This window comes from Bufo bufo, chromosome 1 (assembly GCF_905171765.1).
Source record: "Bufo bufo chromosome 1, aBufBuf1.1, whole genome shotgun sequence".
Classification (NCBI taxonomy): domain Eukaryota; kingdom Metazoa; phylum Chordata; class Amphibia; order Anura; family Bufonidae; genus Bufo; species Bufo bufo.
Window position 1 is genome coordinate 444,486,707 of NC_053389.1, and position 17,584 is coordinate 444,504,290.

Consider the following 17,584-nt stretch of genomic DNA (forward strand, 5'->3'; position numbering starts at 1 on the left):
TGGACTGTCAGTGCAATTCCTTTCAGAGAAACCCCAAAAGGCATACTTTGACCTAGATAATAAGAATGTTATGGGTCGGTACTTAAGGTCCCTGCCCACTACCTTGCCCAGTGGGTGAACCATGGGGATCCAAATAATGCTGACCAGTTGATGGAGATGGTGGTGAGGTACACAGCTGCCAAGGAGCCGATGAGTCTGCCGCAACGCACCCTAGTGCCACAGCGGAGATCTCCAGGACAGCCTGGTAAGACTGTTCTAGGGGAAAAGGGGGCTGGCAAATCTGATAGACTAGTCACTAGTGCATAAAAGCAGAGAGAGTGAAGGGCAAGATTCTGGAGACATGGCAGGCTGCGCTGGAAAGGTCTGTGGTTTATAAAAGACTCAGTAAAGATTTAAAAGGATGCTTTAGATTTCAAATGTCATGTTGTTGCCAGTTGCTCGATGACTGCTGTGCCCACTGAGTGCAGACTGAATACTGACGTGTAGTTACACCTACCGGACAGCAGGTGGCGGTGCTGAAGCTCGATTTTACTAGCAGCAAACAAAAGAAGGAGGAGCCAGATGTGGTGCCCGGCGCCAGGCTCGCCTCATCCATTCGTCGCTGTCAGAGCAGCTCCGGCCGGTGTACAGACTGCCTGGCAGCTGCTCTCGTTATCTTCATGCAGACATACCGGGCACCCCTGGAGCACCAGACACCGCAGCACACGGGACTGATCCAGTGATGCAGGAGCATCTGCCTATACTGCCAGCCCATGTCTGATCGGGGTCGCCTATAGCAGCCAGTGCCCGCAGCCTTTCATATGTAAATACCCATCCAGTACCCCCAGGTACCCTTCCAGCAATCCCTCAGGGCGACATCCACACCCTATCGGAGGCGAGGCGCAGGCAGGGCATCGCTATGAAGCAGGCGCTCATGGAGGTGATGAGGATGAACCGCATCTGCAGGATGGTGCTGGTCACTTGCTTAGGATCTTTCGTCCTGGTCATCTTTTATTTCCAAAGTATGTTGCACCCAGGTAAGAGTGGCACCACCCCGTGCCCATCTGTTCCCTGCCAGGCTGTCATTTTCAGCACTTGGCACTGAGAGTTCATGTGATGTCTATGGGCACCCTCATATGTACTGGGTGTGCCAATGACTTCTGACATTTTGTGATGTTCTGCTGTTACCTCTTATGACAATTATTATTCACTTGCCTCATCTTTGATCACTTTACCATCTGCCCTCTGCTGGCATACAGCCTGGCGCTGAATTACAAACAATTTTCCATTTTCACACTGTACAGTCTTTAAATATGGCTCCTATACTTGTGCCCAGGACATGATGGCAGCTTGAGACATTTGTAGTATTGTCTCGCCTAGGTGGCCAAACTTTCTAAGTCATCGTGCCACATAGGTGTAAAACATTCTGCAACACCGTAAAGTGCGCAAAAGTTTACGGCAAGAAATAGTTGTTGTCACGTGCTGGGAATTTCTGGGAGACTTTTTATGCCTAGGTCCCATTTCTTGTGTTTCTTCAGTGGAAAGCATTACACTGGTTTGTATTACTTTAAGGGTTAATTCTGGATTTATGTCATTTGTGGTGTGATCTCTGATGCCTCCATTCTTATTAATTAAGCTTCATGATAACCGTGTCACTATGGGAAGCCAATTGCGTTCCCAGTGCCTCCGATTGCCTTGTGCTGGCTAATAGAGAAGCGTAAGTGCTGCACAATGTACTCTAATTGTCTGGTAATGTCTGGACTCATGTAAACGGTTTAATGTTCCCCCTTTAAATTTGTATCCTTTGTGCCTTCACCAGTTCCTAGTCTATTGCCTAAAGAGTTCTGACAGTTTATTGCCGGGAAGGTTTTAGTAAAGATCTAGTAAAGTGACCCCATGGTTTGTGTATGGTTGAGGTTCACAATTGACGGTATCTCCAGCAAAATTCTGTTTTTGTGTTCTGGTATAGGAACAGCCAGATACGGTACAGATCCCATTGACTATAAAGGAGTCCGTCAGGTATCTGGTTGGGATTCCAGTATTTTGCCGGCCCAAAAAAATAGAGCGTTATTTCCCCCCCCAAAATCTGCAATGGGAGCTCCTGTTGGAACCTCTGCCACAGATGTTAACCTAGCCTTACGTGTCTAACGGTTGTTTGAAATGCATAGATAGATATTATCTAGATATAATGGATATAAGATAGATGTTAGATACAGTGATTGCATGATAGGGATAATACATAGATAATAGATAGAAGGTAGATTGTGACATCATGTAGGTAGATGTTTAGATGACAAATAGTGACATCCGATAGATAGATATATAGATATGAGATAGATAGATAGATAGATAGATAGATAGATAATATACAGGTGAAACTCGAAAAATTAGACTATCGTGCAAAAGTCTGTTTATTTCAGTAATGCAAATTAAAATTAGAATTTTGTGAAAAGGTTCAATATTCTAGGCTCAAAGTGTCACACTCTAGTCAGTTAATAATCCATACCCCCTGAGCAAAGGGGACCTGAGATTGTGACGTTGGGGTTTCATAAGCTGTAAGCCATAATCATCCAAATTATACCAAATAAAGGCTTGAAATATCTCGCTTTGCATGTAATGAGTCTGTCTCATATGTCAGTTTTATCTTTTAAGTTGCATTACTGAAATAAATTAACTTTGCACAATATTCTAATTTTTTGAGTTTCACCTGTAGATAGATGAGATAGATACATAGATGTGAGATAGATTGTTACATCCTGGAAGTAGTTATCAGGTACTTATTTAGATGATAGATAAGATGTAAGATAGATAGATAGATAAATAAATGGATAGATAAAACAAAAAAAGTAAAGAGCAGCACACAAACGGCAGTGCAAATTCCTTCAAAAGACCGGCGACCAAGGTCTTGCTGGATACATTGAAAAAAGGGCAGGGCAGCACTCCAAAAATGGGTTTTTTATTAACCCATGTGACAGCAATGTTTCAGTTCTCTCTATAGAGCATTTGTCAAGCCAAAGACTCCATAGACAGAGCTGAAATGTTGCTGTCACATGGGTTAATAAACCACCCATTGTCTTCACGATTTTTGGAGTGCTGCCTTCCCCTTTTTTTATGTAGATAGATAGATATTAGATGAATGGATAGATATAGACAGATGTGAGATATAGAGCGTAATATCCTGTAGGTAGATAGTTATTAGGTACATATTTAGAGGATGGATAGATGATAGATAGAGACATCCTGTAGGTAGATAGATATTAGGTACATATTAAGACAACAGATAGTTTGTGACATCTTATAGATAGACAGATAAATAGACATTTCTACTTCATGTCTTCCAAATTTCCAAATGATCTTTTCAATGGTATTTATTAAATTTTTTTCTTTTATCATCCCTAAAGTTTCATTATTACAAAGTTATTTTAATGTATCTTCAGAATAATGTACTGGTAAATGATAAGCATATACCTAACACTTTTTTTTTATTGCATTCTACTTATTTTGGGATAAACCTCATTTTTTCAATTGGTCTTTTCCAAAAAAGAATGTAACAGTTTTTCCTCCACAGTATCTGCAGGCTGTTGCTTCTCCCATTCACGGTGCATCCATCAGAGAGCTGCTCCGACAGTTCCATCTGTAACCCTTATCTGTACTTTCCTAACAGCTCAACTCGTTCTAGCTAAATTGTTATCAAACCTCTTAGGGTACTTTCACACTTGCGTTTTTCTTTTCCGGCGCTGAGTTCCGTCCTAGGGGCTCAATACCGGAAAAGAACTGATCAGTTTTATCCTAATGCATTCTGAGTGGAGAGAAATCCGTTCAGGATGCATCAGGATGTCTTCAGTTCAGTCTTTTTGACTTTTCAGTACGGAGATAAGGGTACTTTCACACTAGCGTTTTTCTTTTCCGGCATAGAGTTCCGTCCTAGGGGCTCTATACCGGAAAATAACTGATCAGTTTTATCCTAATGCATTCTGAATGGAGAGTAATCCGTTCAGGTTGCATCAGGATGTCTTCAGGTCAGTCTTTTTGACTGATCAGGCCAAAGATAAAACCGCAGCATGCTACGGTTTTATCTCCGGTGAAAAAAACTGAAGACTTGCCTGAATGCCGGATCCGGCATTTTTCCCCATAGGAATGTATTAGTGCCGGATCCGGCATTCAAAATACCGGAATGCCGGATCCGTCCTTCCGGCCTGCGCATGCGCAGACTGGTAAAAATGTGAAAGAAAATACAAGACGGATCCGTCTGTCCGCATGACAAGCGGAGAGACGGATCCGTTCTTGCAATGCATTTGTGAGACAGATCCGCATCCGGATCCGTCTCACAAATGCTTTTAGTCACATCAAAATCGGCGGATCCGGTGAGCAGTTCCGACGACGGAACTGCCCACCGGATCACACTGCCGCAAGTGTGAAAGTAGCCTAATACCGCAGCATGCTACGGTTTTATCTCCAGCCCAAAAAACTGAACATTTGCCTGAATGCCGGCATTTATTTTTCCATAGGAATGTATTAATGCTGGATCCGTCCTTCCGGTCTGCGCATGCACAGACCTTTAAAAATGTGAAAAATAAATAAATACCGGATCCGTTTGCCGGGTGACACCGGAAAAACGGATCCGGTATTGCAATGCATTTTTCTGACTGATCAGGCATTTTTCAGACTGCCTGCCGGATCACACTAACGCTAGTGTGAAAGTACCCTAAGGCCCCTTTCACACGAGCGAGTATTCCGCGCGGATGCGATGCGGGAGGTGAACGCATTGCACCCGCACTGAATACCGACCCATTCATTTCTATGGGGCTGTTCACATGAGCGGTGATTTTCACGCATCACTTATGCGTTGCGTGAAAATCGCAGCATGTTCTATATTCTGCGTTTTTCACGCAACGCAGGCCCCATAGAAGTGAATGGGGTTGCGTGAAAATCGCAAGCATCAGCAAGCAAGTGCGGATGCGGTGCGATTTTCACGCACGGTTGCTAGGAGACGATCGGGATGGAGACCCGATCATTATTATTTTCCCTTATAACATGGTTATAAGGGAAAATAATAGCATTCTGAATACAGAATGCAAAGTAAAATAGCACTGGAGGGGTTAAAAAAAAATTAAAAAATTTAACTCACCTTAATCCACTTGCTCGCGTAGCCCGGCATCTCCTTGTGTCTCCTTTGTTGAAGGACCTGTGGTGAGCATTAATTATAGTTCAAGGACCTGTGATGACGTCACTCCGATCATCACATGGTACGTCACATGATCTTTTACCATGGTGATTATAGTCAATGGGGACGGAGCGGCGGTCCGGCGGCACGGCGAAATAGCGGAAGGACGGATCCGACATGGTGAACAGCCTGTCGGATCCGTCCTGCCGCAAGTGTGAAAGTACCCTAAGAAGTAGTAGCCTGCACTGAAGGTAAAAGCTGTGGAGGAAACATTTTTAATGAAGACCAAGTAAAAAAATTATTTTTATCCCCAAATTACTATAATGCAGTGATAAAAAATGATTGCCCCCAAAGGTCTTGCCAGCCTTTCTATGACTATATGTAGAGGGTTTGTGCCAAGGATAGGGAATAAGTATCTTATATGTGGGGTGGCGGACCACTAGGATCCTCAATGATTATAAGACTACTGGAGATAGCCAAGTACAGTGCTCATCTTGGACACTTGCATAGAGAATGAATGGACTGGCAGCAGACATGTGCAACCTGCCGCTCTATTCATAGGTGGCATGGCATTCCCAGGGGGTTGGACCTCAATGATTTTGTACTCACCCTTTATGCTGGGGCACATCCCTATTGAGTCCTAGGCTACATGCTGGGTGTATGTATTCAGGACACAGTGCTCTAAGTTGACTCCTAATATTCTTATGATATACAATCATGAATATTATACTTTATAATACACACATACGGTACTCAAATGCTGCAGAAGCTCTTTCTGAAGATTAGGGCAGAGCTTCCTCTCTAAGGCCACTTTCATACTTGCGTTTATCTGTCATAGGATCTCAATATCGGAGAAAAACGCTTCCGTTTTGTCCCTATTCATTGTCAATGGGGACAAAACGTAACTGAAAACAACGGAATGCTCCAAAATGCATTCCGTTCTGTTTGGTTGCGTTCCCATACCGGAGAGCAAACCGCAGCTTTCTGTGGTTTTCTGTGCGGCATGAGATGCGAAGCAAAACTGACCTGGCATGACCCACAATGCAAGTCAATTGGACTGGATTCCTTTTCTTGGACACAATAGAAAACGGATCCGTCCCCCATTGACTTTCATTGATGTTCAACACTGATCCGTCCCCCATTGACTTTCAGTGATGTTCAAGACAGATCCGTTATGGCTATTTTAAAAATAATACAACTGGTTCCGTTCATAATGGATGTATTATCAGAAACAAAAGCGTTTTTGTTGAACCCTGCCGGATCAGGAAAAAACGCAAGTGTGAAAGTAGCCTAAGATTGATTGCTATAAAATGGTATTTTAGACTGTTTCGCAGCAGTTGGGACACAGATCCTGAAGAACATCTTTTCAATGAGAGAGTGAGGGCCGCTCATCTCTGTATAATCATCAGGATCTAACATCAGAATGTGATGTTTATATAGATATTATCTAGATATGTCAATATATACATATATTAGTTTATATTATTAATAATAATAATAATATTTCTCAAAACATTATTTAGGCTACTTTTACGTCAGCATTTTCCTTTCCGGTATTGAGATCCGTCATAAGCACCAGAATACATTGCGTTCCATTTCATTGCGTTCCCATGACGCACACAAAAGCGCTGCGAGCAGCGTTTCTGAGTGCGTCCTGGGATAATGATCAAGACGGTGATGAAAAAAAACTGGATCGGCAACCTATTGACTTACAATAAATTTAGTGACGGAGCCGTCTTGTTCATTTGAGATATAATACAACTGGATCTGTTCTGAACGGATGCAGACGGTCGTATTATATACCCGATGCGTTTTTGCCGAACCCATGACGGATCCAGCAGATGTGAAAGTAGCCTTTTGCAGGTAGGTAGTGCTATAAATACGAATCCATCCTTACTGAGCCGTGACTCTACCAGCAATATATGTAGATATGCAGGCTGTGTCCTCTGTGCACCATGGAGTACTGCGTTGCACTTGGAGTGTCTAGCACAGTAATCTGAGATCACGCTTCTTGTTGGTGCTGAGTGATTTGCAGAAGACTCCATTACTACTCCTTAAAGATAGTCGATTTAGCAGATTGGACATGAAAATGCCCAGAGCAGGGTTGTAGAGCCATTTGTTCCCATCAGGATTAGTCTCAGAAGCCTGTAATGAACATGCTAACCGTGGGGTGAATTCAAGCGTACTGCCGTGACACATGAGCACACTTCAAAGGGATGCATTGGCAGCTCGTGGCTTCCATGTATTTCCATTGGGAGCAGCTGAAGAGCAATATTATTTGGCAAAAGTTATACATTTACTGAAGTTACAGTGCCTTTAGACTGGCAGCCTTCTCTCAATGGTGGTTCACAAACAGTCCCACTATATTATAGTACAGTTATGTGTAGAAAATGGACATAAGTAAGAGTTAAAGGGGCCTTCTAGGACTTCAATATTGATGACCTAACCTCAATAAAGGTGGGGGTCTACCACTCGGCACCCCCACCGATCAGCTGTGATTTTGAGGATTTCTTTAGTCTACTTAGTACTAGGAAACCCCGTTAATGTACCAGTTTGACTCAAATTGTTTAGGGAATAAGCAAAATCTTTTTTTTTTTTCTACGTTAAAAATGTTCTTGAAATATGGCTTATGATCAGATATAAGCTGTGGACTTGAATAGGGAGAGAGCCCCATGTACGGCTCCACTTGGACGCAGTGGCTGCCTCATATGTTCTCCAGATAGGAGAGGGTTCCTGTCAGTGGAAAACTTCCTTTAATGGGGTTATCCTATGATTAATGTAAAAAATACAAATCATATAGTACATGACAGTATCTTTATAACAAAGCTAGAACCAGCTCGGTACCTCACATGGATCCAGAGATCTCCCCATTCATTGCTGCAATTGTTCTGCTAGATTCATTTCAAGTTGGCAACTCAGGGGGCACGTCCTTTCTGCTAAAACTCTCCATCTATCACATTTTTGGGGGCATGTCCCTTCTGCTGCAGTTCTCCCTATTACAGCTGCTGCACCTCTGCCCCTTTCACAGCTCAGGAGGCACGTCCTTTCTGCTAAAACTCTCCGTCTATCACATTTTTGGGGGCATGTCCCTTCTGCTGCAGTTCTCCCTATTACAGCTGCTGCACCTCTGCCCCTTTCACAGCTCAGGAGGCACGTCCTTTCTGCTAAAACTCTCCGTCTATCACATTTTTGGGGGCATGTCCCTTCTGCTGCAGTTCTCCCTATTACAGCTGCTGCACCTCTGCCCCTTTCACAGCTCAGGAGGCACGTCCTTTCTGCTAAAACTCTCCGTCTATCACATTTTTGGGGCATGTCCCTTCTGCTGCAGTTCTCCCTATTACAGCTGCTGCACCTCTGCCCCTTTCACAGCTCAGGAGGCACGTCCTTTCTGCTAAAACTCTCCATCTATCACATTTTTGGAGGCATGTCCCTTCTGCTGCAGTTCTCCCTATTACAGCTGCTGCACCTCTGCCCCTTTCACAGCTCAGGGGGCACGTCCTTTCTGCTACAACTCTCCGTCTATCACATTTTTGGGGCATGTCCCTTCTGCTGCAGTTCTCCCTATTACAGCTGCTGCACCGGTGCCCCTCTCAGGGGGCCATGGGCTTTCTACTGTAGCTCTCTTCCTGTAACTCACAGCTTCAAACAGAAGATAGGGCTAGAGGCAATAGAAGGATAGAACGGAATATGTGCATCCGTCTCAGGTAGACAGAGACATAAGGAAAAGAACAAACAGCAGATGACACTTTACAGATACATTTTATTAAATAATTCAGTGACCAAGCCAGCTTCTTAATTACATCCAATGATAAAAGTATTCAGATCCAGTTTCTGGTTTGAAAACTGTAGAATATTTTTTATGTTGCAACTTTAACAGAACGGCAGCCTATGGGTACTTTCACACTTGCGTTTTTCTTTTCCGGCGCTGAGTTCCGTCCTAGGGGCTCTATACCAGAAAAGAACAGATCAGTTTCATCCCCATGCATTCTGAATGGAGAGGAATCTGTTCAGGATGCATCAGGATGTCTTCAGTTCAGTCTTTTTGACTGATCAGGACGGAGATAATACTGCAGCATGCTACGGTTTTATCTCCGGCCAAAAAACCTGAAGACTTGCCTGAAGGCATTTTTTTTCCATAGGAATGTATTAGTGCCGGATCCGGCATTCAAAATACCAGAATGCCGGATCCGTCCGTATGACGAACGGACAGACGGATCCATTCTTGCAATGCATTTGTGAGACGGATCAGGATCCTGATCAGTCTTCAAATGCAATCAGTTGGCATACGTTTTGCCGGATCAATCTGCCGCAAGTGTGAAAGTAGCCTAAGATGACATATTTTCATGCAGCCCTGATTGGCACATGGGTATTGAAGGGGCACAATCACTGTTTCAGCTTTTATAGGGCATGGTACACATACCCTGATACAGGTGAAGCCATTCCTTGCAGCAGGTTTCCGTCCTCATGCTTACAGTGTTTATATTTCATGGCGTTCTCTGTACAGCACTGCAGCGTATGTGGGCATATGAATAATATGTATAATCTACATATGACGGCAGTGTCGGACTGGGGTACATAGGGACCACCAGTAAAATTTATTTTGGGGGCCCACCATACAGATACATCCAAATATAATAAATAATCTATCAGGTTTTTTATGTGAACATAGGCTGGTTGAGGAGCTGTACATTGAATATATATATATATGTAGTGCAGTACGTCTACTGTGTGATGGGCTACTTGTGCAGGGGGTGGGAGACTAGGGGCTCACCTAGCTCAGGGGCCCACCGGGGGATTCACCTGTACCCATGTGGGCCAGTCCGAGCCTGTATGACGGCATGGCCGCTCTTCAGCGATCAGTCAGCGAATGAAGAAGCTATACCATTTCTTATGAAATTCTATTCTCTGGTCTGATGAGCGCTCAGTCTGATTCATCTCTGCATTTTGCTGAAGCAGACAATCCGTACAGATGTTTCCTAGTGATTACAGTACGGCACATTAGTGTGTGTAATACATCTCTACATTTTATTCTGATATCTTCATATGTCTCTTTTAGTCATTTATGTGTTGCTAATATTAGTCTATTGCTATAAGAAAGTGCTGACGCAGATTACTGTTGGCATGGACTTTGAACCATAACCTTCGGGTAAGTGAGGACCTAAGAGAAAAAACGAGAAGCTGTGGTCTTAAGTATAATGTAATATATTTATCATGATTGGTTATGTTAAATTCTTACTTTCCAGGATTTAAATGTTATCTATCTATCTATCTATCTATCTATCTATCTATCACTCTTATACCAACCAATCAACCTATCTATCTATCTATCTATCTATCTATCTATCTATCTATCTATCTATCTATCACTCTTATACCAATCGACATATCTATCTATCTATCTACAGTGGGGGAAATAATTATTTGACCCCTCACTGATTTTGTAAGTTTGTCCAATGACAAAGAAATGAAAAGTCTCAGAACAGTATCATTTCAATGGTAGGTTTATTGTAACAGTGGCAGATAGCACATCAAAAGGAAAATCGAAAAAATAACTTTAAATAAAAGATAGCAACTGATTTGCATTTCATTGAGTGAAATAAGTATTTGAACCCTCTAACAAAAAAAGACTTAATACTTGGTGGAAAAACCCTTGTTTGCAAGCACAGAGGTCAAACGTTTCTTGTAATTGATGACCAAGTTTGCGCACATTTTAGGAGGAATGTTGGTCCACTCCTCTTTGCAGATCATCTCTAAATCCCTAAGGTTTCGAGGCTGTCTCTGTGCAACTCTGAGCTTGAGCTCCCTCCATAGGTTTTCGATTGGATTAAGGTCCGGAGACTGACTAGGCCACTCCATGACCTTAATGTGCTTCTTCTTGAGCCACTCCTTTGTTGCCTTTGCTGTATGTTTTGGGTCATTGTCGTGCTGGAACACCCATCCACGACCCATTTTCAGTTTCCTGGCAGAGGGAAGGAGGTTGTCGCTCAGGATTTCACGATACATGGCTCCGTCCATTTTCCCGTTTATGCGAATAAGTTGTCCTGTGCCCTTAGCAGAAAAACACCCCCAAAGCAAAATGTTTCCACCCCCATGCTTGACGGTGGGGACGGTGTTTTGGGGGTCATAGGCAGCATTTTTCTTCCTCCAAACACAGCGAGTTGAGTTAATGCCAAAGAGCTCTATTTTGGTCTCATCAGACCACAGCACCTTCTCCCAGTCACTCTCTGAATCATTCAGGTGTTCATTGGCAAACTTCAGACGGGCCTGCACATGTGCCTTCCTGAGCAGGGGGACCTTGCGAGCCCTGCAGGATTTTAATCCATTGCGGTGTAATGTGTTTCCAATGGTTTTCTTGGTGACTGTGGTCCCTGCTAATTTGAGGTCATTAACTAACTCCTCCCGTGTAGTTCTAGGATGCTTTTTCACCTTTCTCAGAACCATTGACACCCCACGAGGTGAGATCTTGCGTGGAGCCCCAGAGCGAGGTCGATTGATGGTCATTTTGTGCTCCTTCCATTTTCGAACAATCGCACCAACAGTTGTCACCTTCTCTCCCAGCTTCTTGCTAATGGTTTTGTAGCCCATTCCAGCCTTGTGCAGGTCTACAATTTTGTCTCTGACATCCTTGGACAGCTCTTTGGTCTTTCCCATGTTGGAGAGTTTGGAGTCTGCTTGATTGATTGATTCTGTGGACAGGTGTCTTTTATACAGGTGACTAGTTAAGACAGGTGTCCTTAATGAGGGTGACTAATTGAGTAGAAGTGTCTAACCACTCTGTGGGAGCCAGAACTCTTAATGGTTGGTAGGGGTTCAAATACTTATTTCACTCAATGAAATGCAAATCAGTTGCTATCTTTTATTTAAAGTTATTTTTTCGATTTTCCTTTTGATGTGCTATCTGCCACTGTTACAATAAACCTACCATTGAAATGATACTGTTCTGAGACTTTTCATTTCTTTGTCATTGGACAAACTTACAAAATCAGTGAGGGGTCAAATAATTATTTCCCCCACTGTATCTATCTATCTATCTATCTATCTATCTATCTATCTATCTATCTATCTATCTATCTCCTCTCTATGTATATCTATCTATCTATCTATCTATCTCCTCTCTATGTATATCTATCTATCTATCTATCTATCTATCTATCTATCTATCATGCTACCCTCATTCAGGGCAGCGTAAAGTAATGGTTTGTCACTTGTGCTAGGTGGTCTCCCAATGCATTTTGATGCTGGCAGCATGTGCCTGTGGCCACCAGAGAGGAGCCTGGCTCATTCATGAGTTCCCCCTCTCTCCCACTCATCTGCCAGTGATCCCTAGGAGAAAACGGTCAATCATCAGCAGGTGGGGAGGAAGAGGGGGTCTCATGAATAAGCTGGACTCTTCTCTGGCATTCTCTGACTCTTTCAGCAGCCACCTCTTAATAGCCATTATTCCTACTAGTGGCCGCAAAGATGTAGGTTGAAATCGGCAGAGGGACCCTCTGCATCTCAGCTGTTTTGGTAGTGGGCCCAATACCACATTAGCAAAAGGTCCACATATGTTGGGCGAGATTTATCGAAACTGGTGTAAAGGGAAACTGGCTTAGTTGCCCATAGCAACCAATCAGACTTCACCTTTCATGTTCCAAAGGGGCTCTGAAAGGTGGAATCTGATTGGTTGTTATAGGCAACTTAGACTACTTTCACATTAGCGTTTTTTGCGGATCCGTCATGGATCTGCAAAAAAACGCTTCCTTTACCGTAATACAACCGTATGCATTTGTTATGAACGGATCCGGTTGTATTATGTCTTCTATAGCCAAGACGGATCTGTCATGAACACCACTGAAAGTCAATGGGGGACGGATCTGTTTTCCATTGTGTCAGAGAAAACAGATTCGTCCCCATTGACTTACATTGTGTGCCAGGACAGATCCGTCTTGCTCGCACCACATCGCGGACAGAAAAACGCTGCGTTAATCTGTCCACGATGGGGACGCAACTCAGTTTCGTTCAGTTCAGTTTTGTCCCCATTGACAATGAATGGGGACAAAACTGAAGCGTTTTCTTCAGCTATTGAGATCCTATGACGGACCTCAATAGCGGAATTGAAAACGCTAATGTGAAAGTAGCCTAAGCCAGTTTCCCTGTCTCCATCGCGAAGGATTGCTCTGCTTTGTATTACACTTCATACAGTAATTGTACAAGAAAAATCTATTTCTCAGCAGCCAGTTGAAAAGAGACGGCCAGCACTTGCTGCTGCAACCAAATGAAGCAATGTCAGTATTTGGTAACACCATTCCCAAACTGTGGCTACTGTTCTAACTTCTGGTTTATGACCAATATTACATTATGGGCGGAAGTCCTCTGCAAGAAAGAAGAAGTTCAGAACCCTTTAACAAACCTCACTATTTTCCTGTCTTACGCCAGGGAACTAAACAGTTAAATTTACAAAGCAGAACTGTCCCCATTGGATGCGTGGCAGTAGGCAGTTGGAATAGATGACTGTACAGCTGCCTCTTTGACAAGGGTTAATGTTATACAACCCCCTTTTTGGCAGGGGCGGATTAATCACCACCATGCATGTTTCTCAATAGGGGCCGAGGTAGCCTATTGTATTTTCTGCATAAAAAGAAGGCCACACTGTTACCGAGATGATGAGCATTAGAAAGTGGTGGTGGGGTGAAATAAGAGGTGCTGATTATGGAAATCAAGTATGAATGTGTGAGAATTCATAAGAAGGAGGCGTGAGGAGTCACCGAGGCTGGAGTTTCTATAAACCTGCTCACTAACCATATCAGCCATGGATGTCACTGTGATGAAATTGCAAAAATAGAATAAAAACGGAAAATAAAAATATAAATTACGCATTACGGACAAGGATAGTACTGTTCTATTAGGGGCCAGCTGTTCCGTTCCGCAAAATACGGAATGCGCACGGACGTCATCTGTATTTTTTGCGGATCAGTTTTTTTGCAGACGGCAGAATACATACAGTCGTGTGCATGAGGCCTTAGGAAGATTTAGTCATTGTCAAATTCATCAAAATGCAAGTCCATTTTATCTCTTTTTATTTAATAAATGTTCTAATTGTGGCATCTCTTTAAGAGTATATTGGATTTGTTAAAATGAACAAAAGACCCCTACTACAGTGATACAGGAAGCCCCATGTAGGGGTGGTCCCTTAGACTTCCTTTTACTGCTGTCTTTATTTCATTAAATTTTACTTGTAAAAATCAGTGTATATATTTAAATATAGATAGATATGAAGGAAGTCCCGGATTAATCAGAGTTGCAAAAAGGGCTCATAATTGGCTTTCGGGCCAAGGGTGGCAGTATTTCTGAAACTGTGCAGTTTGTGAACTGTGCGCGTGCTGCTCTGGTCAAAGTGTATCGTGAGAGGACAACTGGCACCATTGTGGATAAGTGATGTGGAAACTGGAGTACCACGTGCCCTTGATGTCAGAGGTGAACGTCAGTTACTAAGGTGTGCGAGGACGGACACTGTAGCAGACACGCTACAGTGGAGCAGGTCACCGCCAAAACGATCCAGGGGGCTATCAGACATGTGTCTAAAAAAACTGTGAAGTCAATCCTACTGGATATGAGTCTCTGAAACAGAGGGATGGTCACTGCTCCTCTGCTAACGAAGTTGCATCGGCAGAAAAGGCTTTCATTTTTAAGTCAGTATCGGAATTGAACTTCTGATTGGCAAAGGGTTGCCTTCTCCAATGAGTCACGTTTTCGGCTTCATCAAATTGTATGGACGCTGGCGCGTCAGGCGAGAAACATCAGAGAACAAAAACCCTGCAACCATTGCTGAAAGAAGCTGGTGGTGGCAGTGTTATGGTCTAGGGAAGGTTTTCGTGTAATCTCTGGGCCCACTCATCCATGTGGAAGGCACTCTCAACCGATATAGGAATGAATCCATCATTGGAGATCAGCTACACCCATACAGGCTGATTGTAATCCCTGGGTAGAAATGTCAGACATTCGTCAGAAGTGCAGGATCAAGACTTCCAAGTACTACCCTGGCCCCCTAATTCACCAGACTTTAACCCAATTGAACATCTGTGGGACCACCTCCATCGTTGTGTTTGAGCTATGGATGCCCCCTAGCTGCTCGTGCTGCACACAGCTGTTACACGGCCGGACATTAGCTGGAGGTCATAATAACGTGACTTGACTGTGTGATATATATATATATATATATATATATATATATATAGTACAATGCACATAAGATATGTATATGTACATAGTGCTGTGCAAAAGTTTTTAGGCAGGAGTGGAGAAAATGCCACAGAGTAAGAATGTTTTTTAAATTGGAAGTTTTAAGTGTTGATACACTTGTGCCAGATAGGTTGTGCCCCAAACAATAGTAGTGACCGAGATGGTGTTGGTGCCCAGCACGGTAAAAGTAGCCCTGTTTGTGCACCATACATTAATCGTGGCCCCTTTGGGCAAAAGATACACTTAGTAGTGCCCTCTTTTTGGCCCCACATTGCCTCTTTTATACTCCCTACGGAGCATTAATGCCCAGTGTGTGCTCCCCACACAGGAAATGAATGCTCTAAGTGATCACACACAGGTAGCACTTTGCTATCAGTGCATTGTGGTGTCGGACGCCTTTGACCTACTGCAGAGATTGGCATGACAGGGAGTTAGTTATGTGACAAGCTTTCTTTTCACTCCCCTAATCCACAATGGCCAGTGTTATAGACGTGGAATAGGTAATTGCGTGACACCTACCATGCCAAAATCACCTAGTGGCAGTCAGCTGAGCATGCACGTGTTGACTACAAATACCGTTATACAGAACCCATATAATCCTGCTACTATTTCAAACACCTGCATATATTCCATAAAACGCGCCACACATCTGCATGCATTCCCATCACCATCAACATATACTCCACGCGTACAATCACACACCTCCATTTTACATAGAGCTCTGCCCACCTACATAGGCTCCACTTACCTCCATACATTCCAAGCATGCCTTCATACACACCTTTATGTACTCCATAAATCTGATTGTCACACGAGTACACACACTCTGTATAAATAAAACACACTTCTTAGACATGCTCCATACATCACTTCATGCACACCTGCATTCTCTCTAGGACACACCTGGAAAGACACCATACGCATTCACATACACTCTACACACGTTTTCTCGCCTACATAAACAATCCATACACAGGGTTCATACACATTTAAGTCCTGCGCACTTTTCCAGAAAGACCTCCATAAATTAACAAGCCCCTTTACAGTTTGGATCCCCATAAGTCCTACTAAAAAAATAAAATAAAATAGACATTTGGCAAACATACATTACATTGCATACACGTTCTCACACTTCCTATACATGTACCCACTAACACATGGAAGGGTCTTAACTGGTCTGATGAAAGTAGTGTGTGGGTCACTAAATTCTGAAGTCCTCTTCAAAAGAAACTTTTAGGGAGCCTTCGACGTGAACAGAGCTTTGGGGAGCAGAGGAGGAAGTGCTGGTCCCAGGTACTACCACTGCCTCGGAGTAAGGAAGCATCTAATAGGTTAGAGCTGGTGCCTGCCACAGATTATGGCCAACATTTACACAGAGTAAATGCTGAGTGACTGTAAAAAGTAATGATCATTTTTTTCTATATGTACCGTCCTGCAAGAAGCTGATGTAAGGAACTGAGCTGATGTTTCAAGCATAGTTTTCAACTGTAGCCGCTTCTTAAGAATGTGGGTACTATTGAAAGTGGTGCCGCTGCCAGGGGTCCTGGTGCAAGTGCACCTTTTGCCCTATGGTTTAGTTGGTCCTGCGTGACAGGTGGGTGCTGTCTGGCTGCTAGTGGAACAAGCCAGCCTGAACGTCTTAGGCCTCCTTCACATCTATGATCCCGGTGTCCAGCAGTCTGTTCCGGTAGAGAACAGCCTGCCGAAGCTCTCCGCATCCAGCATAGCTGGATGTTACCCCAATACCCACCAGTGCTATTGACTATAATCTGGCAGAGATCCGGACGCTACCTGGCAAATATGCCAGGATTTGGCAGGACAAAAAAACATTTTATGCCCGATCTTTTGCTCAGGCACAACATTTTCGCTTGGCCGGTGCTGACGTCTTGAAACAAAGGGGAGGTGTGTGAGAGGCAGAGGGGGTCTTGGAGAATGAGATGGGCGTGATAGCAGGGAGGTGACGCCTGGTGACATCAGAGACATTTTTCAAAGTTTTTTTTTAATGTGAATACAATACTTTTGCGCATAGACAAAGAGAGTTTAGGAATGGTTGGAGGATACACAGTAAGAATATTTAATCTTCTCTCATATCAATCCTGATGACAGGTTCCTTTTAAGTAGGACCACCCACAGGACTCCTAAACATAGAAAGAGCAGGGATTTTAATAAATAATGTGTTTAAGTTTACCCTGGTTGTCTTTGCACAGGACTGTGCTCATT

The 17,584-nt window shown here is 43.4% G+C and overlaps 1 protein-coding gene across 2 annotated transcripts in view; it reads left to right on the top strand.

Moving 5' to 3' along the window:
- The first annotated feature begins 621 nt into the window (after nucleotides 1–621).
- The window catches only part of CHST11 (carbohydrate sulfotransferase 11), a 232,941-nt gene continuing 215,978 nt past the window's right edge, over nucleotides 622–17,584 (top strand). Inside the window, exon 1 of one of the 2 annotated variants that reach the window (XM_040408012.1) lies at nucleotides 622–1,016. In XM_040408012.1, coding sequence (XP_040263946.1) covers nucleotides 899–1,016 — 118 coding nt within the window. In that variant the 5' untranslated portion in view covers nucleotides 622–898. The remainder of the gene's footprint in view (nucleotides 1,017–17,584) is intronic. The other variant, XM_040408020.1, reaches the window with a different exon arrangement.